At 43.2% G+C, this 21866-nt stretch overlaps 1 protein-coding gene across 1 annotated transcript in view; it reads left to right on the forward strand.

Moving 5' to 3' along the window:
• The window catches only part of UBE4B (ubiquitination factor E4B), a 124417-nt gene that overhangs the window by 90207 nt on the left and 12344 nt on the right, over positions 1 to 21866 (forward strand). Inside the window, exons 16-22 of the mRNA XM_044914381.1 lie at positions 1385 to 1523; positions 5686 to 5785; positions 7045 to 7172; positions 8026 to 8124; positions 9035 to 9270; positions 17220 to 17346; positions 19313 to 19457. Coding sequence (XP_044770316.1) covers positions 1385 to 1523; positions 5686 to 5785; positions 7045 to 7172; positions 8026 to 8124; positions 9035 to 9270; positions 17220 to 17346; positions 19313 to 19457 — 974 coding nt within the window. The remainder of the gene's footprint in view (positions 1 to 1384; positions 1524 to 5685; positions 5786 to 7044; positions 7173 to 8025; positions 8125 to 9034; positions 9271 to 17219; positions 17347 to 19312; positions 19458 to 21866) is intronic.

Raw genomic sequence — 21866 nt, forward strand, 5'->3', positions numbered from 1 at the left:
ATATAAAATAAACATAAAACATGAAAAAACCAAACAGAATTTGACCCACCCATGAAGGAAACAAATTTATAATGATTTAAGAAACGAAGCATATCATCAGAGACAATATGTATATACAGTATCTTAATGGATAAATATGCTTTTTGTAGAGTGAGACAAAATGAATATGTAAAACTTAAAAATGGGGTAAAATATATGTCATACGTTTGATAGAATCATGCCTTTCAAAATGTAGAACTGTTATAAATGTATAAGGCCCAAACTAAATTCTTCCAAGAGACAGTTTTATTTGGGGGAAAGAAGTGTAAGCAGTATATATCATAGAAAATAAAATATACTTTTTGGAAAAAATATACATACTAATAGGAATTAGATACAAATTGGAAATTCAGGTTACTGTTGTATATCTGTAAATTATCCAAAAACAGGGACATCTGGCTGGCTCAGTCAGTGGAACTTGTGACTCTTGATCTCAGGGTTGTGAGTTTGAGCCCCACGTTGGGCATAGGGATTACTTAAAAATAAAATATTTAAAAATAAATAAACAGATAGATAATCCAAAAACAAAGCGATAAGATAGAATATAAGTTTGTGAGGAAATGGATGGCATTTAATCAATTTATTTAATGAATTCTGATTTATACCAAAATTATAACACTGTCATTCTCAATAATTTTACATTTTAGAATATGCTCCCAATGCTGGGAGTGGGGTGAGGGAGTAATTTTTCATACGTAGATCTTCTAAGCACTGTTTATAATAGAGAAAAATTAAAAATGACAAACATGCCCACAGTAGGGAAATGTCTTTGGAATCTGTAGATTATTAACATAGTCTAATAACATTTTGAGATTCAAGGTGATGTTTCATGACCTGTGTTGAATTATAGGAATGGTTATATAAAATACATCAGGAAGGCACATAACGACAGATTGTTGATGTACATCTATGTAAACATTTAATCAGATGGGGCAGGATACCTAGTCATTAAATGGAACTCATAGGAATTCTGCCCTAAGCAGGATAGAACATATAAGCAGGACGTAACTAGTCTATATTTTTTAAAAATTTTTTAAAGATTTTATTTATTTATTAGAGAGAGAGAGAGCACAGAAACAGGGGGAGCAGCAGAGGGAGAGAGAGAAGCAGGCTCCCCGCCATGCCGGGAGCCTGACATGGGGCTCGATCCCAGGACCCTGGGATCATGTCCTGAGCCGAAGGCAGACGCTTAACCGAATGAGCCACCCAGGCACCCCTAGTCTATATTTTTTAAAAAACATGCTTAAACTTCTTGAAAACTCAAGTGTAATTCTGTCTTAATTGTGCTTTTTTCTCCTGATTTAGTGTTGTTAGAGACTTTAGGGAATCATGTTATTTTTCCTAGATGGAGATCAGCCTCCATTTTCTGAGCCGAAATTCCCTACAGAATGCTTTTTTCTTACCCTGCACGCCCACCACCTCTCCATTCTGCCAAGCTGCCGTCGCTACATCCGCAGACTCCGGGCCATCCGGGAGCTCAATAGGTATGTGCGTGACTCCATGTCCTGGGATTGCCTGAGGTACCACTTGTTATCACAAAGCAAGCAGTTCCGTTGTGACCAGTGGATTCGAATGTGGGGAGTAAAGATGCAGTGAACCATCTGCTTCTGCTTCCCCATCCACGATCCTCAGTTGACCAGAGTTCTTTATGTGGCAGAGTGACCCAACCTTGGTTTCTGAGAGTCCTCAACCCCTCGGTATGTGGTTACTAAACTTCCATTAACTTTTTTCACTGAGCATGGTATTGACCAGGAGCCACTTTAAAGGATCTCCCAGGTTCCAGACATTCTCCTTCTTCCCTGGACTCTGAAACAGTAACTCTAGTTTCCCTTGATAATCAAGATCATTAACTCCTGCCATCATGGAATTCCCTTTTTTGCATGTTATCTGGTGGCATAAGGAGCCCACAATGGCTGGATAGTAGCCTCAGTTTCCAATGCACCATTGTTGTGTTTCTTAGTCTAAGCATTTTTCCCCATGTACCAACACCTCCAAATAAACAAATCACAGGAACAGGAAGCAAACACATAGTGTGGCCACTGCATTTGGTCCAGGACCTACAGACACGTCTGACTGTGAGAAAAAGGATGTCATATCTGCATCTGTAACTCTATCTGTGTGTATCTATCTTGCTAATCACCTGTTAATGCCGATGGTTACTCTGTAGATGCTTTAAGATTTTCTTTCTACACATATTCGTGTTGTTGGTAAATGAAGTCAGTTTTCTTTCTTATGCTATTTTTCTGTGCCTTAGCATCCTGGCTATAATTTTTAGTACAATCTTGAATAGAGGCAGCTTTCTTGAAATTTTTCTATTGTTCCAATTCAATAGGGGAAAGTTGTTTTTTATATCCTCTATTACCAGATGAAGAGCATTTCCCATTATTTCTAGTATTTTAAAAGTGTTTTATTCCTAACAGAAGTTACATTTTATTAAATGCTTTTTCCATAGCTGTTAAAGGGATCAGAAATTTTTTTCTCCTCTATTCTGTTAATGTGGTTGAATTACATCAACTAGGTTTTTGTTTTTTTTTTTTAATGTCAACTAGTTTTCTGATATTAAACTAGTCTTTCAGGGGCGCCTGGGTGGCTCAGTCGTTAAGCGTCTGCCTTCAGCTCAGGTCATGATCCCAGGGTCCTGGGATCGAGCCCCACATCGGGCTCCTTGCTCCACGGGAAGCCTGCTTCTCCCTCTCCCACTCCCCCTGCTTGTGTTCCCTCTCTCACTGTGTCTCTCTCTGTCAAATAAATTAATAAAATCTTTTAAAAATAAAAAAATAAACAAAAATAAACTAGTCTTTCATTCCTGGAATAAATTCAGCTCTTATGTTATCGCTTTTATAACTCATTGGATATTCAATTTGCTATACTCTATTTAGGATTTTTGAGTCTGTGTTCAAAAGAAAGATTGACCTATAATTTTCATTTCTTGTTAAGTCTTCCTCAGATTTTGCTATCATGCTTGCCATATAGAATGAGTTGGAGAGTATTCTCTTTTTTTATGCTCTTTGGAAGAGTTTATTGTATAACAGTTTTGTTATTTCTTTCTTAAATGTTTGGAAACATTCATTGATGAAGCTATCTGGGCTTAGATTTTTCTTTATGGGAAAGCTTTTAATTATGTGTTTTAGTCAATTATTAGATATATGACTACACTTTTATTTCATCTTGTGTCAGTATTTCTATGACATCTAAAGTTTCAAAATTTCTAGGCCTAAAGTTGTTCATAATATCTTCTTTTTATCGTTTTAATGTCTGCAGGGTCTTCATTATTTACTTCCACTTTCTCTTAGTTTAAATTTGCTTTTTTGTTGATATTTCTATTGCCTCTTAAGACTGGTACTTATATCATTCATTTTCAGCCCTTATATATGCATTTGAGGCTGTTTCTTTCCCTCGAAGCCTGGTTTTAGCTGCATCCTTCATTTTTTTGACATTTGTCACATTTTACTGTTCAGTTCAAAATGTTTTCTAATTTTTATTATTTTTTATTTGACCTGTGGGTTATTGAAAAATATATTGTTGAAATTCCAGATTCTTGGGGAATTTGTCTGTTTATCTTTTGTTACTGATTTCTAGCTAAATTTCATTATGGTCAGAGGACATGTTCTGATTTGTGTCCTTTTAACTTTATTGAAATTTGCTTTATAGCCTAACATGTACTTGAGTAAATGTTCCATAGAGACCTGAAAAGAATGTGCTTTCTGTGTTGCTTATTGCACAGTCTCATATTTTGTCGGTTACGTCAGGTTTGTTCATCTTTTATTCAAATTTTTCTCTTCCTGCTCAATTTTATCAGCTTATAATATCAATTATTGAGAGAGGCTTATACAGGTTCAAACTGTGATTGTGAATTTGTCTGTTTCTTCATCTTGGAACCCTGGGATCCCATCTCTTTTACTGACTTTGGATGATCCATTTCAATGGTACCATCGACTGCTTTCACTCCCACCCTACTGTGGACGGTCACTATTGTGCTTCTCAAAGATGTCAGTGTTCCCCTCACCTGTGTACTTTCCAGTGCTGTGATACGAGACATGTCCTCTAGGATATGGGGAGGGCGAGAGGGCAGGTTTCAGGAGGAGGGGTTGTCTGAGCCAGTCACACATAGTATTATATATCAATATTTTCAGCTTCTTAAACTTTAGATTCCTTCCTCTGAATTCTGTCAAGGGATACCAGATAGCTCAGCTTCACTCAGCATAGGTCAGTGTCAAATTCCAAGTTTGAGTCCACTAGCTGGTGGCACATTTCAAATCCCTCCCAGCTACTCATGATAATCTTGAAACCAGGATCTCTGGTAGGTGTAACCGTGTCAGTGAATTTAGTTCTACATAGAAGGATCTTTGCATGGTTCACTCTTGCTGATCAGGCGTCTCCAGGACCCATTCCACACACACTCCCACAGTCTGTCACTACAAATGTGGTAGGTAGAATAACGATGTCCCAAAGTTGCTCATGTCCCAGCCCATAAAACCTATAGATCTGTCACCTTCCATGGTAAGGAGCCAAGGATGTGGAAGAGAATAAGTCCAAGTGCTTTGAAATCTACAGCAGTTTGTTTGGAAAAACAAATTTGTTATCACATTGGTTGTCAAGACCACCCAGTTAGAAGCCGAACAAGGCTGCCTTGCACTTTGCCTCATTGTTCCATGAGCCTGTCCCGTGTGGCTCCCTAGAGGTGGGCTGTCCGGCCAGTCTGCCATCCCACAGGGCTTCTGAGCGTCTTCCAGTGCCATCTCCCCCTCATAAGCTGCAGAGACAGGTGTCACACAGCAGTCTTAGTGGCTGCAGTCTGTCGATCATCATCAGTTTTGGGGAGTGAGGTATGTACCCGGAGTTCACCTTTGAACCTGACCTGGCAGGAAGCCGCTCCAGGGTTCATCCTGACTGTAGAGCCTCTGTCACTGCTTTTGGCAGAACTCCTCCACTACTATGCTTCCAGAAACACTGTGTGGCTGCCACTCCCCAGGATTCACTTCTGCCTCCAGCGAGGGTTCACCTCTTGATGGAAGCTAGGTCATGGGCAGATTCGCTGGCAGCAAGGGAGTCTGGGGAAGTGTAGGTTCAAAGAATTTACCAACCTCCAGTTTTCTGTACATTATCTTGATAGAGAGGGGTTGATACAGCATTTAGTGAGCCAGTCTCTAAGATAGGCAGGATATGGCCTGACTGGCAGGTGATATTTGGGCAGGCATCTGAAGGAAGTGAAGGGGCAAGCTGCAAAGATAACCTCAGAGAACAGCATTCCACACAGAGGGAACGGTTGCGGGAGAGGAAAAGGAGCTGCCGTTGTTGAACTAGCCTTCGGTTTGGGGTAACTGACCCAAAGGTCAGTTACCATGAATTTTCACAAGGGACTTCTTTTTCTCCCTCCCAGGAAAATAAGGGAACAATGTATTTCTTTCCAAAAGAAATTATCATATGTCATTAAATCTAAAGTACCATCAATTTTAAGACATTCATTATGTGAGGAACCAATAAGAAAGAAAAGTTCTGCCAATGAATGATAAGAAATACTCTGACTTTAAAGATGCTAAAATGTGGGAGGAAATGTGTATCTGACAGTCCTTGAAATGGTCAAAATGAATAGATAAGATGGATCCGTGTGTCTTCTTGTGTTTGACCATTAGTCCTTGGTTTCAGAACTGTGGAAGATTTGAAAAATAATGAAAGCCAATGGAAAGATTCCCCACTGGCAACTAGACACCGCGAAATGCTGAAGCGTTGCAAAACTCAGCTTAAGGTTTGTAAAGTGAATCGCAGTCATTCTAGATCAGCCTCTCCATAGCGATCTTCCTACCAGAATGTGTGCCTTGAGCGAGCCACGCAGCGTCCTTTATCCTTCATTGTTCTTTCCCCTAAAGATAAAACACGGCACTTTCGAACTAGTTGATGATCTCACCTGGGTCTACATACAGTATTTAAATCAAGACAGAATCTGCAACTGCTTATGCCAGTGACAACATGAATTCTTCCTGGTTTTATCGTCCTCAGTTTGACGTCACCTGCCTTTCTTAACCCTTCTGCGAGGTTCTTCCCCTCCGCTGCCTCCCAGCCCGTGACCCAGTGTGCCAGGCATGCATTTTCACGATGTGTGGCTGAGTGGATTTGTGGCAGTGGGAAGACCCCCCCCCCCCCCCCCCGCCACCATCCCTCCTTCTTCATTTGTCGTTAAAAATGATCCACTGCACGGAACCTAACTGTAGACAGGAAGATTTCCGCTGGTGAGAGACAGCTGAAGACGGATGCTGGGCAAAGGCTGTACAAGGGAGTGTAGACAGCTTATTTATGCATTTATCTTGTGTTTTTGTTCAAATTATAAAACTGAATATTAGCAGGTTCTGCTTTCTGTCAGTTAGTAGGAGGATATGTGGACATTTTAACTTCGATTTCTGGTGCAAGTTAAGATAGATTTGTTTTATTTGCTAATAAACTAGACCTGCTGAGATGCAGAATACACCAGGGGCCCTTTCCTGGCGTCTGTAGACCCCCGTGAACACCCCACAGACATGTTAGAAGGCGCCTGGAAACTTTAAACAGATGTGCCAATGTGCATGCATGCCTGGGTTTCCTTCTCACAGCTGTCCTCTGAGGCGGGTGTGGGACCCTCAGTGGACAAGCATTTTGTCCAGGGGTAACTCATAAATGGTGACCTGGAATTCAGGTGCAGATTTGTCTGGCTTCTTTCCACTGACCATCTCTGACGCCCATCAGCCCTGTCCCCCAGTCAAGCTATTTAGATATGACAGTATTAACTTCCTTTTTGAGCCTTAACTATGTGCTCAGCTTTCCGCCCAGTGGTTTGCATGGCATACTTTGGTTTTTCTCAGAACAAGGAAAGCTTTGGGGACATGACCAGCACGTTATAGCTAGTTAGAGATGAAGCTTGCGAAAAGCCTAGAACGTCGAGTTCCCACCTCCTGGCCCATTCCCTGGCCAGTCAACGCTGCAGGCACTTGGCTACCAACTAATCTGTGGGTGGGGGCATACCTCCTTCCACAGAAACTGGTACGGGGCAAGGCCTGTGCTGACGCTGGTTTACTTGATGAGAGCTTTCTGAGAAGATGTCTGAATTTTTATGGCCTTCTCATTCAGTTGCTGCTCCGCATCCTGGACCCCGCCTATCCCGAGTGAGTGTGCCCTTCCTCCTCACCTCCTCTCTCCTCGGTGGGCTGTGTTGTCTTCACTGTCCTCCAGTCGATAGCTAAAACCCAAACCCTTACTTTATCAAGAATCCGTTCTTCAATTTCTAGGTTGTACCTGTATAGACTACAGAATTAGTAGTATTAATAAGTGTTTTCCCAGTGATTACAGTAAGAAGGGAATGTCAGCACCTATGAGTTTAATTTTGACCTGGTCCTCTTTACAAATTGGCTATAGATTGATAGAAAAGGAAATCTACAGATTGGAAACTAAAACCTGGAGGTAACAGGATATTAGGCCCGTTTGAGCACTGGGTCCAGGAAAAACCCAGCCAGTTACTTTTAGTTTATTGTTACTATGAAATGTCTGGACCGACTGATGTTGATGAGGTTGGCCCAAGGCCCTCTGCAGGAGTAGAAAATATTATTTAGAGTTATATATGTAGCTCTGTTGCCTCAAAACAGTTTGATTTGCATAAAATGACCAAATATGACCCTTTTATTTCTTTCGTATTTTATTGCATTAGCCTTAACAGAAAAGCAGTAAAAGGAGAAACATCTCCTACACACCCTAATACATCCACTGTCTTCATTCTTCCCTGTTCATTTCAGGTTCTAGTCTCCTGGCTTGTGTACCTTTTCCGTATTTGTGTTATAGGAGGCTTTTCCCCCAGTAAAATACTTACTTGTAATGGCCGTGTCATAGTCCTTATAGTTTCAGGTGCCATGATTTTGTGGGTTTTTTGTTTGTTTGTTTGTTTGGGGTTTTTTTTGGGGGGGGGGCGGGTTTCCAGGGGCCATGATTTTGTTCTGTAACTTGTGCTTTTATTCTCTTTGACAGTATAACACTGCCTTTAAACTCAGATGTCCCCAAGGTATTTGCAGCATTGCCTGAGTTTTATGTAGAAGATGTTGCTGAATTTTTATTTTTTATTGTACAGTAAGTGCCTTTGACATACTGCATGGTTCTAATTTGTTTTTATACATAGAGTGTATATTGTATTATGAACTATATTGCAGCCCTCCATTTTATGCCTGAAATTTTATGTAACTCCTGTAACTGAATGCTGTCTGGAGACTGACTGGAAAAATAAATCCAACTATGGCACCAAGCCAGTTCCAATAATATCTTCAAGACAGAAGCAGGATTAACAATGCTGATAAGAATGTACTCTCGGAAAATTGAGTTGAATTTCTAATAATTGAGTATGTGTTTCTGAGAAACAGAAGGAGCAAACAGTTTATAAATATCTAAGTGAACATTCAAAAGCCAGAAATATCCACATCTATATTTTGTACCAAATTTTTTTTCAATTATAACATTGGAGAAAGCTTACAAAGAAATGGTTTGAGTTTATAACTGACGTTTGAAGTTTTTTGTTTTGTTTTTTTTGTTTTTCTTTTTAATTAAAACAATTACCAGAAAAAAATTTCAGGGGTGCCTGGCTGGTTCAGTCAGTGGAGCGTGTGACTCTTGATCTCGAGGTTGTGAGTCTGAGCCTTGCATTGAATGTAGAGATTACTTAAAAATAAAATCTTTAAAAAAAAAATTTTTTTAAGCCTTTTTTGGTAGCAAAGCTCTTTTATGAAACTTACCTCATAATTTAATCATGGCTTTGGTTTATTTCCTAAAATAATATAAGTTAATATAACATGCTTCAGCCAGTAGACACAATAGATTTAAAATCTGTCTAGTTATAAAATAAACAGTCATTTGAAACTCAGCAAGTTCAAAGGAATTCAGTATCTTGGCTCCTAGACCTGTTGGCCCCTTCCCTGCTTGATGACCCTAGCAGCTGCCCAGCGAGTTTCTGGGAGCTTTATTTCTTGCTCTTCTTGCCTCTCTCCAGATACTCTCCTCAGGTGCTTTATGAGCCCTGTACTCAGGATATTGTGATGTTCCTCGTTGTGATGTTATGTAACCAGAACTACATCCGAAATCCATATCTGGTGGCCAAACTGGTAGAAGTCATGTTTATGACCAACCCTGCTGTTCAGCCACGAACCCAGAAGTTTTTTGAAATGATTGAAAACCATCCTCTCTCCACCAAATTATTGGTCCCTTCACTGATGAAGTTTTATACAGGTAAGAGTATTCGGATAGGCAAGGTCGTCTAAAGCCAGTGGACGGAGTTACTCTAAATCTGGTAGCTAATATCCTGATGGCACTTACAAGTATAACCTACTAACCCCACCACCGGCAGAGAATGTACTGTTGCTTAGTTTTCCCTAAGGAGTGGAAATATCCCATTGACTATTCTACGCACTAGTCCCTGACAATACGCCAGGATCCACTGAAAATCAGATGAACTTTTAGCTACTTTTATAATGCTGTTGTATAACTCAGTTTCTAGAATGTGGGTAAAACAAGGAGCTTGTTAAAAATGTTTATTTTTGGGGCGCCTGGGTGGCTCAGATGGTTAAGCGTCTGCTTTCGGCTCAGGTCATGATCCCAGGGTCCTGGGATCGAGTCCCACATCGGGCTCCCGGCTCAGTGGGGAGCCTGCTTCTCCCTCTGACCCTCTCCCCTCTCATGCTGTTTCTCTCTCGCTCGCTCTCTAAAAAATAAATAAAATCTTTAAAAAAAAAAAAATGTTTATTTTTGAACCCCACTCAAATCAGTGGAATCAGGCTATCAGGGAGTCTTCTCTCATTCACTAAATCCACACACATTTACTGAGTGCCTGCTAATAGCCGGGCACTGTTCTAGGTGCTAGGCTACACTGGTGAACAGACAGAGAACACATCAGACCCTCTGTAAGGAGGTCCTCCACTTCTGGATGAATTGGATTCCAAATTTTTACGCTTAATTTGGCTTTTGAACTACAAATGTGTTTTCATCAAGCTGATTAGCTTGGGACCTTGTTGACCTGTCTGCTCGTAAAGGCATAGGATTATACTAATGGTACATTTTCCTTCCAGTTTGTGCATGTTGCAGTAAAGGAAGTATGTCTTGTCTGCCTTCTCTTCTCTTGAATCTAGCACATTCTGGGCACTCAGTAAGTGTCTTTAGCATTTAGTAGAGTGTACTTGCCATACTCTGGGAGAAACACTGGCTGTCCGTGAGTACGGCCACTTGCTGTTCACTGCAGCAACAGAAGTTTGAGGATTCCTCTGTGTGACAACCGTCAGTGATCGACATCCCTTCCCTGTTGACCGAGACTTGCTCCTGCTCATTTGGAGCTGGTGCCGTCACCTCTCCACTACTAAGGGTTCCAACAGTCCATCTACCTCCTTTCTCTTTTGTCACCATGCTTTGTGACATCTCATAAGAGTTTCTCTGGGGTACCTGGCTGGCTCCATCGGTAGAGCATGCGACTCTTGATCTCTAGGTTGTGAGTTCAAGCCCCACGCTGGGTATAGAGATTACTTAAAAAAAAAAAAAAAAAAAAAAGGAAAGGAGAGAGAGAAAGAAAGAAAGAAATAAAGAGTTTCTTTTCTTCCCAGCCTATGGATATCCTCTTAAACCTAAAGCAAATAGACAAGCACTTTGAAGTTTTGTTAACACCTTCACTTTGGCAACAGCAGAGAGAACACTCATGGGTAAAAAGCCTCTTGGCCCTCCAGTCCTCTTTCATTCCTTAGTCCTGGTAGGGAGGACCTTCCTCCCTGGTAGAGAGGGCCATTCAGGTACAGATGATGAGTTACATATGTACGGGACACGACCTCATTCAGTGTCTTGCACATATCAGACTTAGTTGAAGATAATTCTGCATTTCTTAAAATAACAATAAGGTACCACCTCTTCTCACCTGTTTATTTATTTTTTAAGCTAAGAATACCTAGTGCTAATAACATAGTTGTAGAGAACTACTCTAACCCACCAATGCCTGTTTCATCTCCCCGTTAGCTAGTATGTGGAATCAGCGCTAAGAAACTCTTATGAGAATGTAAATTGGTAAAACCTTTCCAGAAGGCAGTTTGGCAGTCCACACCAAAAGCCCTAAAAATGTATATATCCTATGTATTGGTCAAGGTCCAGTAAGGAAAATAGAAACATACTAGTTATTTTACTTTATTTTAAAGATTTTATTTATTTATTTGACAGAGAGAGACACAGCGAGAGAGGGAACACAAGCAGGGGGAGAGGGAGAAGCAGGCTTTCCACTGAGCAGGAAGCCCGACGCGGGGCTCGATCCCAGGACCCTGGGATCATGACCTGAGCCAAAGGCAGATGCTCAATGACTGAGCCACCCAGGTGCCCCCATACCAGTTATTTTAATAGAATTTAAATACAGTTGACCCTTGAACAACGTAGGAGTTAGAGACCCCCCCCACACAGCCAAAAATCCACTTTTACCTTTTGACTCCCCCAGGTTTATTAAAAGCCTACTATTGACCAGAATGTTGAATTTGTTATGTAGTACCTTATCAGTAACATAAACAGTCAATTAACACATCTTTTGTATGTTATATGTATTACACACTGTATTCTTATGAGAAAGTAAGCTAGAGGAAATAAAATGTGATTAAGAAAATCGTAAGGAAGAGGGATGCCTTCAGCTCAGGTCATGATCCCAGAGTCCTGGGATCGAACCCCACATCGGGCTCCCTGCTCACCGGGGAGTCTGCTTCTCCCTCTCCCTCTGCCCCTACTCGTGCACCCTTGCTCTCTCTTGCTCTCTCTCAAATAAATAAAAGTAAAATCTTAAAAAAAAAAAAGAGAGAATCATAAGGAAGAGTAAATGCATTTATGGTCCTGTATGTATATTTATTGAAAAAAATCTGTAAGTGGACCCATGCAGTTCAAGCCTGTGTTGTTCAAGCAGCAACCATATAAGGAACTGGTCAAATAGATATTGGAGGACAGAAAGGCAAATAAGAACTTTGGCATAAGGCAGATTATGGGTTCAGGAAGCAGCCATTATTTCTCTCCAGAGCTGGGGGAACCCAGGGAAGAGGCTGGATGGAGTAAGTAAAATCTGGCAGCTCAAATGAGGGCCAGGACAGAACTGGGACCTAGGTCTCTGAGGAAGGACACTGGCCCGCTCATGTCTCTGAGGAGCGCAGGCTAACTAGTTCTGCGACTGTGGGACTGAGCTGGAGACTGGAGGTAGCTGCTGCTGATGGGAGGAAGGACCATTGCTGGCAGGAGCAGCCCGCCTGCGGCCTGGGACCAAGTCCCTGCTGTCCTGTAGTTTTCCAGTTCTCCTGCAGCACCCCCTATTGGTGGACCCGGCAGAGGGCCGGCTGGCAAGGGGAAACTTGGGGAGTCCTAGCCCCAGCCTGGCAAAGCCAAGTATAAAGGGTGGGTTGGGGGCTGAGAGACAGCAGCTAAACAGACAGCTCACCCTTCTGCATGTAAACTTCATTTCTAGTAATCTGTGGGGATAATTATAAATGTGTGTGCACGTTTATAATGATACTGCAGCGTTATTTATAATGCAGTGTAGTGAAAATACTAAAAACAGCCTAAATTTCTTCCAGCTGTGGACAAATTAAGTAAATCACAGTTTATCCATGAAGTGGGTCTATATGAGCTGCGAAAAATACTGTGTTATTTACATTAAAAATGTCAAGTAATGAACCAGTATGTACAATATGTTGGTACACATCTGTACGATAGACAACAGCGTGGAGGAACATATACCAAAATACTAACAGTGAGTTGGTTAGTTTTTTTTTTTTTTAAGATTTTATTTATTTATTTGACAGAGAATGAGAGAGCACATGAGAGGGGGGAGGGTCAGAGGGAGAAGCAGACTCCCTGCCGAGCAGGGAGCCCGATGCGGGACTCGATCCAGGGACTCCAGGATCATGACCTGAGCCGAAGGCAGTCGCTTAACCAACTGAGCCACCCAGGCGCCCCGAGTTGGTTAGTTTTGAATGGTAGAACTGTGAATGGTTTTGTTTCTTTTTCTTTTTAAAAAATTATCTGAACTTAATTATTCTGCAGTAAACATGTATTGTTAGTACTAAAAGCAAAAAATGTATGGTTAAATGTATTTTATACTCGGTAAGTGCCCTGGGCCTGTCAGTGTGGCTTTGGGATACAGCATGGGGGTGCAGAGGGGTGGGCCTCTTCCTGGGAGACCAGTGCTGGGTCTGGCAGAGCCCCACTAGTAAGATCCGAGGAGCTTCTTTTCCCCTGTGCCACCAAGCGGTGTACCCCCTGGCCCTGGCCCACATGTACAGTCCTAGAGAGATGATACCCGTACTAATAATAGCCACGACTTACCGAATCCTCACCAGTCCTTTCACTTAATCTGCACAGCCATCGTCAAGATGGGGGCTATAAACATCTCCGTCTTCCAAATGAGGAACCTGAAGCTTAGAAAGGTCCAGAAGCTTGCTGAAGGGCAGCAGCTAGTGAGGGGCAGCAGCTTCAGCAGGTGGACCTTAGCACAGGTCGCCCTGACTGCTGCACTGTTAACTGTTGCGGTCACAGGGGCCTGGTGCCCAGGGAGCCCTCCAGTGGGACACCGAAGAAGACAGCCCCCCACTCGTGCATCAACCCCATAATAACACCTGCTGACTTAGGTACAGACTCTCCAGCGTGAACTAGAAATGGACCTATGGAACAGGCTCCTCTTTTCTACCCCCAGAGAATATCCTAGCTTTGGAAATGCTTAAGATCAAATTTTTATTTCAAAAATAAAATTAAGTTCCAAAATCAGAGTATTTTATTTGTACCAGCCATCAGTTCCGTAAGGACCAGCTTTCCCAACCTGGCTACTCAGAACTTAGAAGAACACTGATAACTAAGACTTACTTCCAGACTCTTCTCCTCCCCAGGTGGATCTGAATCAGCAAAGCCAGCATTAGCCCAAGTAGATTCAGTCTCTAATTCTACAAATATTTATGAAGGTCTTACTGTGCGTCAGCACTGGTTTTGATGCTAAGGCCTAGTGGTGAGGATGTCCAAGTCACTCGTCTTGTGAGCCAGGCGTTCTAGTTGGGAGATAGACAATGGAACCAATAAATAAGATACTTGCAGATGGTTGGTGTGGGAGGAGGGCGTGATGCTACTTTAAGGAGCACAGTCAGGGAAGGTCTCTGAGACGGTGACTTTGGAGTAACATTGGAAATAAGACAGAAGAGTGAATCATACGACGATCTCAGCCACAGTGTAGCAGGCAACCGGGACAGCAAGTGTAAAGGCCCTGAGGCCTGGGCAGCTTAGTGAATAAGAGGACCTGTGGGAGGGAGCACAGTGAGCAGCAGGGGAGCAAGGCCAGCCAGGATGTGGTTCATTTCAGGCCTCTTAGAACTCGGACTTGCGAAGTAGAATTCGGGCCGCTGCAGTTTTGAGGGAGCATGAGGAGTGAAATTTTTTAAATGTTGGCATTACCTAGCTTTTGCTGTGCTCGGGAAGTGGTATAGGTATTAAGGGCGATTTTGAGGCTATGAGAGGCTCTGTATCAGCCCCCTGGCGTCTTTCTCAAGTAGACTCTTTTTAAATCAGCTCTCCACACTTTAGTTCACACCTTTTTAAAATAAAGATTTATTGGGCACCTGGGTGGCTCAGTTGGTTAAGCGACTGCCTTTGGCTCAGGTCATGATCCTGGAGTCCGTGGATCGAGTCCCGCATCGGGCTCCCTGCTCAGCCAGGAGTCTGCCTCTCCCTCTGACCCTCCCCCCTCTCATGTGCACGCTCTCTCTCTCTCTCTCATTCTCTCTGTCTCAAATAAACAAAATCTTTAAAATACAGATTTATTTATTTATTTGAGAGAGGGAAAGAGCGCTCATGAGCGCTCTTTGGGGATGGGGCAGAGGGAGAGAATCTTCAAGCAGACTCCGCACTGAGTGCGGAGCCTGATGCAGGACTCAGTCTCACCACCCTTGAGATCACGACCTGAGCCGAAACCAGGAGTCAGACGCTTAACCGACTGGGCCACCCAGACGCCCCAGTTCACACTTTTCTACAGTTAACAAAATGACACTTAGTTCATTGTAAAGAAAGGTTGACCTAATGAATATGTGTAAGTGCTTTCAGGTCTTTGTATGATAGGTGTTAATTATCTTATGCCTCTCATTTTTAAATAACCTTTCTTGTCACAAAAAAAAATGTTCTTTGCAAAATATAATAGGAAATACCAAGAAGAAAATAAAAGTTACTGATAGTCTCAGCCCTCAGCATCTCTGTTAACATTTTGCTCTGTATCATATATATATATATATATATATATATATATACACACACACACACACACACACACACACATGTGTGTGTGTGTGTGTGTGTGTGTGTGTGTGTGGTTTTAAATATGATTGGCCCCCTTCGGTAACCTGTGTTTTTCACTTTGTATATCACAAGTATTTTTTCATGTTCTCTGTTGGGCATTTGCATTTATATTTTTTCTCTAATGTAAATCATACTGTAGAGAGGATCCTGGGAGATCAGTCTTTGAACCTGCCTGCATGCGTTTTCTGGCATAGAATTGGTGGGTCAGAGAGATGGGCTCGTTGATGGCTTGTGATGCAAGTTGTCACGTTGCCTTCAGGGGGTTGTGTCACTGTTCATTCTCACCAGCAGTCAGAAGGTACCTCCCGCCCAGATCCTCACACGCGGTTTTGTCATTTTTGTAATAATCTGCTAAGTTGATAGGTAAAAATGGTATCTTATTTTAATTTACATTTTTATCTTTTTCTTGAGCCTTATTGGCTTCACCTGACAACTTTCCCTCTTTTTAAAACTTGTCATAAACTCAGGAACTTCTCATGCTTAAGCTATTTGTCTTTTGGATAACTGAGTTTGATCTTTGTTCCATTTTAATTAATAGTACACAGATTTGGTAATTGGTAATTGAGTGGTGAATACATAGGATTTTACTAAGCTTTTCTCTACTTGGGTACATGTTTGAAAATGTTAATTATACAAAAGTATTTAAAATAATAAGGCATATTTCGGAGCTATTGCAGATTCAGATCCAGACCACTATAATAAAGCAAATATGAGAATAAAGGAAGTCAGATGGATTTTTTCCTTTCCCAGTGCATATGAAAGTTATGTTTACACTATACTGCAGTCTGTTAAGTGTACATTATCATTATGTCTAAAAAACCAGTGTATATATCTTAATTTAAAATTGGGGCACCTGGGTGGCTCAGTCAGCTCAGCATCTGTCTTCGGCTCAGGTCATGGTCCCCGAGTCCCAGGATCAAGCCCCCCGTCAGGCTCCCTGCTTAGCAGGGAGTCTCCTTCTCCTTCTCCTCCTCCCCCCACTTGTGCTCTCTCGCTCGCTCACTCTCAAATAAACAAAATCTTTTATTTTTTTTTAAAGATTTTATTTATTTGACAGAGACACAGCGAGAGAGGGAACACAAGCAGGGGGAGTGGGAGAGGGAGAAGCAGGCTTCCCGCGGAGCAGAGAGCCCGATGCGGGGCTCGATCCCAGGACCCTGGGATCATGACCTGAGCCGAAGACAGACGCTTAACAACTGAGCCACCCAGGTGCCCCAAATAAAATCTTTTAAATAAATAAATAAAAATAAAAATATTTTATTGCCAAAAATGCTATCATCTGAGCTTTCAGTGAGTCATAATCCCTGATCACAGATCACCATAACAAATATGATAATAATGAACAAGTATGAAATATTGTGGGAATTACCAAGATGTGACACAGAGACATGAAGTGAGCAAATGCTGTTGGGAAAATGGGGCTGATAGACTTGCTCAATGCACAGTTGCCACAAACCTTCAATTTGTAATTTAAAAAAAAAACAAAAACCCACAGTATCTATGAAGCACAATAAAATGAAGTAGGCCTGTAGTCACATTTAATAGGTATGTGGACCTTAAGAAAATTCAACCCAGTTTTTTTTTCTGGTCATTGGCGGGTGGGTGCTGTGCCGATGAGGCCAGCTGCTTTCCGAGCCCAGTTCATTTGGTGTGTCATTCCCGGCCCTTCACTGTGAAGCTTGTGTCTTCAGAACCACCTCCTGATTTCTGTCCTGCCTTACATGTGAGAGAGAGGTGCACGATCTTATCACATCTCTGAGTTTACAGATTTGTATACGCTCAGTAACATCGTGGACGCAGTAACTGCGTTTAGAAAGGTAAGGCAGTACCCATCCTTCTCTCTTCTCTAGATGTTGAGCACACCGGAGCCACCAGTGAGTTCTACGACAAGTTCACCATTCGCTATCACATTAGCACCATTTTTAAAAGCCTTTGGCAAAACATAGCTCACCATGGCACCTTCATGGAGGAGTTCAAGTGAGTATCGGGCGCCCGATGTCACAGCTTGCCCTCTTGCAAATCACAGGTAGGGTGACTGCTTAAATCTTTCCGAGCTGATTCTCCTGGACTGTTGGCTTGGTCGCAGCCTCCTTTAAGTTTTCTAGATGGTCCTGCTACATGTGAGCAGAGTTAACTAAATGTCTGTGCTTGTGAGGTATTGCTGAACTTTAGTTTTGTCAAGACACTTTGGGGATGGTATGTATACATAAAGAATCTATAAATATTCTGAGATGATCCGTGAAGTGTTTTGGGGTGTTTCTGCGATTACAGTGTTAAGTGAAGTTGTCAGAATGACTGGAATGAGAGCATAAAGTGTTCTGAAACATGATGTCAAGCTTTAGATGCAAAGTGTTAGGAAGACTTCAGATTTGGAAGCGGTTAGGTTGGGGTTGTCATTTCAAATGTCACTCTTTGTAATAAGTCCCTAAACCTTGATTAAGGACTTTTTGTTACCTACCTGAAATTTTAGTGGCTACCTAAATCTGGACATTAGTCATTTCATCTAAGTTACTTTAAAAGGAAAGGTGCTTTAAAAAGAAGGGAGACTGGGGCGCCTGGGTGGCTCAGTCGTTAAGCGTCTGCCTTCAGCTCAGGTCATGATCCCAGGGTCCTGGGATCGAGCCCCGCATCGGGCTCCCTGCTCCACGGGAAGCCTGCTTCTCCCTCTCCCACTCCCCCTGCTTGTGTTCCCTCTCTCGCTGTGTCTCTCTCTGTCAAATAAATAAATAAAATCTTTTAAAAAAAAAAAAAGGGAGATGAAAATGTTGAACTCTTGAATTATTCTTCAGGAGAAATTTTATCCCATCTGCTTGGATCTTTTGCAACCCATGTTAGATCACTGATCAAGTCTAGCTGTCACTTGTTAGCTGAGTTACTAGTCAATAAGATTTCATATTACCATTTGCTAGATAGGTTTCTGCAGAGTAGACTCTTCAAGTTAATTCTCTTTCCAGAAGTTGCTCTTATGGTCGGAATTATGTTCCCACAAACCCTGGCATGAGCTTAGACCAGACAGGCCCATGGCTTGATCCGCGTGGTGCTGAGTGGGAGTGCTTGCCCTGAACTTTCCTTGTTCCTGAAATCTAAGCTTCCCACCCTTGTTCACAGGAACTTCTCCTCCCCAGGCACGGGCTTCCCGCCCCCTGATTACATAGCAGTAGATCCTAAAGTGTATGTAGCTCCTCTTTGCTCCACTAATCTTGCAGTTACAAAGCCTAACGGTGCGCCGGCATCTCAGTGCCCCAGCGAGCCCTGCACTGTAACAGGATATGCAGGACAGTTTTATAGATGGGAAGCTTCAGGTTCTAGAAAGTGAGTTAATATTCTCCTTTATCAATATTGCAGCTTCCAGCTTTTCTTCAATGTGTCTTTATAATGAGGAATCACTATTGGTAATTCTCTTGTCTCTTATATGTGGGTAATTGTGCTTTCTTTGTATCTTGGTGAGTTTAAGCATATTTTCTAGTCTGGAAGAGTGTCTTTTCTACTTAAAGTCATTGAGAGAATGAGCCAGGGACGTGTTGGTAAACCTGCTCTCTGAAGAAGGGGAGAAAATTCAGCATTTGCTGGTTTTCCACACTTGATCTTAGCCAAAAGGCCGAGAAGCGGGATGTAAATACTTCCACTGGTGCCAAATTTAAGCTCTCAAGGGAATCTGCTCACAAAATCCTGAAGTATTAGCAATTGGCTCTAATAAATTGTGCAGGGTACCTCCATTGCACCGCTGAAGTGGGCTTATCACACTTACTTCAAAGGAGGAACAAAATCCAAGGAGAAACTCCATAGTCCTTGACCTCCGCAGTACTTGAGTGGTGCCAAGGTGGGCGGTCTTACAGGACGACGTGGTTGGCACTTTGGGCGGGGGCCCATTTTCTTTGGGATCTGCTGCGGCATTTTGCCTCAGGGAGCTGTATGACCATGTCCAATGTAATTGCCTTTTCAGTTCGGGGAAGCAGTTTGTTCGCTATATAAACATGCTGATAAATGACACGACGTTTTTGCTCGATGAAAGTCTGGAGTCTCTGAAGCGAATCCACGAAGTGCAAGAAGAGATGAAGAACAAAGAACAGTGGGACCAGCTGCCCCGGGTGAGGACATAGTGGGACAGCTGTGGCGGGGAAGCTGCCGTTCGCCCCGGGCAGAGCTCTGCTTCGGGGCCACATCTGTGGGCCCTGGTGACGTAGCTGTGACTGACTTGTCACTGCTTGTCACCTCCCACCTGTGGGCTTCCATGAAGTTACATCCCAGGTTTGGGGTAGGAGTAAGCTTAGACACCTGATCTAAAGCTAAGAAATGAGTTGAGAAGTCTTTCAAAATGTGTCCTGAAAACTTTCTTGCCTTTTTAATTTCAAAGGGCTTTTTTGGAGAAGAGCTTTTATTATCTGAATGTGTTGATGTCAATTTATGAAAGTAGGAAGGAAATCTCTAGAATGCGGTGCCAGACAGGCATTTGGTTTGCTCATGTGATCTTCAGACAACTCTGTGACTCATGCAGGATTCTGGTGGGTTTTTTCCTTCCAGTTGATCTTGGTTTTTATGTTCAGTAATTAATGGAAGATAGGGCTGTTTTGCCAGGTTCCGTGAGAAATTCATGCTGTACCAGTGACAGCACACTGACACGCTTTTCTGACATTTCTTGCAGCCGTGTAGATGGGTCTCTGATCAGTTACTTAGCCCTCGACAGCTACGGGTGACTTCATACATTGGTTCGTTCTGTGCCTGGTGTTCTCAGGCTCAGAATCAGAACTGCTTTCCAAAAAGAGTTCTCGTGGAAAAGTAGGGAGGACTGTTTTTTCTTGACTAGCAGTAGCATCCTCAAAACGAAAATGCTGTCGAGCTTCTAATGCTTAAGATAAGGTAAGCACATGTGAAAGCCCATTTAGGAAAGGTTTTCATTCCAAGTATTCAGGCAGCTTTGATGAGAAGTTTCCATCTTGCTGTAGCGAACGTGCTTACAGCACAGACTGAAACCCCCCGGGGGCTTTGCCCAGGGCCCGTGAATGCTGGATTTCCCGAGTCCGGGCTGCCACACTGCTAGAACCCCTCTCGTCGTATTCTTGAGATGATGCAGTGGTTGTCCTCTTTGTCCCTGACACTGCACTGGCGCCTGTCCGAGTCCGGCCTACCCTCTACCCTCGTATTCACGTCTACACACCTGCTAAACTGTTTTGCTGCTGTGCCTCCAAAACTTCCCTCCCGCACTTCCCCATGTCGCATAGGCGGGAGGTAGCTCAGACTTGACGCTCCATGGCCCCCCCTACGGTAGCTCTGAGAGATCCTTCCAAGCTTACCTCCCATTCCGGTCTGTTGGCTCCAATACGGACTGGTCCCCAGGCCCTTGCAGAACAGGCTGGGAAACAGGTGAGGCCAGTTGAAGGAGCTCCAGCTTTGGAGTCGAGGGCACCTGGGTTTGAGAACAGACACTGCCATGCCTTCAGAGTTCCTTAATCTCTGTTTCCTTGTCCACAAACCAGAGACGATCCCTGCTTTGCAGAAGAGCAATGAGGAGGAACAGTAGATGTCACCACGTAGCTCAGGACTGGGTAGCTTCTGTTGTTTCATGTGCCTTGAGACATTCCCTCGGTCCACAGTTCTCTACGTTCCATTCTTATATATTAAAATCCTACCCATTCTTTGAGTAAAGTCTTGTCCAAGTAGTCCCTCATGGGTGGACCACCCCAGTCAGTGCGGCTGCAGATCTTCACCTTTCTCTCTACTTCTGCAGCGCCCACTTTATGTTGCTCGAGATGCTCATCTCAGCCGAGCTAATGTCGGAGATGGAGGGATACTGGTCTGTGGCACATTATCTCATTCACAGTCTGTGCTTGCTAGCATTTGCTTATGAGACAGCCGAACAATTCCTATTGACTTTTCCGTGCTCATGGATGAGAAGACAGCATAAATAACCCTTTCAAGCAAGTGCTATTCCCGACGTCATGTCCATTTGACCTTGAAGTCACTTTCTGCCATCCCGCTCCGTGCCTGCTCCTCCCACGGCCCGTCGTCTGAATGCTGGAGGACGCCACTGCTCGGCCCTCAGGTTCTCCCCTTCTCTCCCCACGCCCGTGGCTGAGGTTGCTGTCTCTCAGCCAGCGTGCTAGTTGGAATCGTGAGTGCAGCGGAATTTTGCCGTAGCAATAGTTCGTTATTACGAGAGACTGCACCGACGTGGCAGGACATTTAACATCTCGGGCCAGTGATGTACCCTCCTACCCCAAGCCCTGTCAGGCAGCCAGAAGCGCTCCCACACACGGCCTGATGCCCCAGCTCAAAGTCACTGCTGGGTGATCTCATCTGTTTAACGGTCTGTATTCTAAAGATTCCAGAATGTGTCTCCTCAGCTCCTCTCTCTCCTGACTCCAGACCTGCTTCACCAACCAGCTGTTGACTTGCCCCTCTGCCCGGTGGCCTAATAGTATCCCTTAGTGGGGTCCTCCACATCTCCTCTCCGGGTCTGCCCGGCCTCACTGAGTGACCGCTGTATTCTGTTAAGTGCT

Source organism: Neomonachus schauinslandi, chromosome 4, assembly GCF_002201575.2.
Source record: "Neomonachus schauinslandi chromosome 4, ASM220157v2, whole genome shotgun sequence".
Taxonomy (NCBI): domain Eukaryota; kingdom Metazoa; phylum Chordata; class Mammalia; order Carnivora; family Phocidae; genus Neomonachus; species Neomonachus schauinslandi.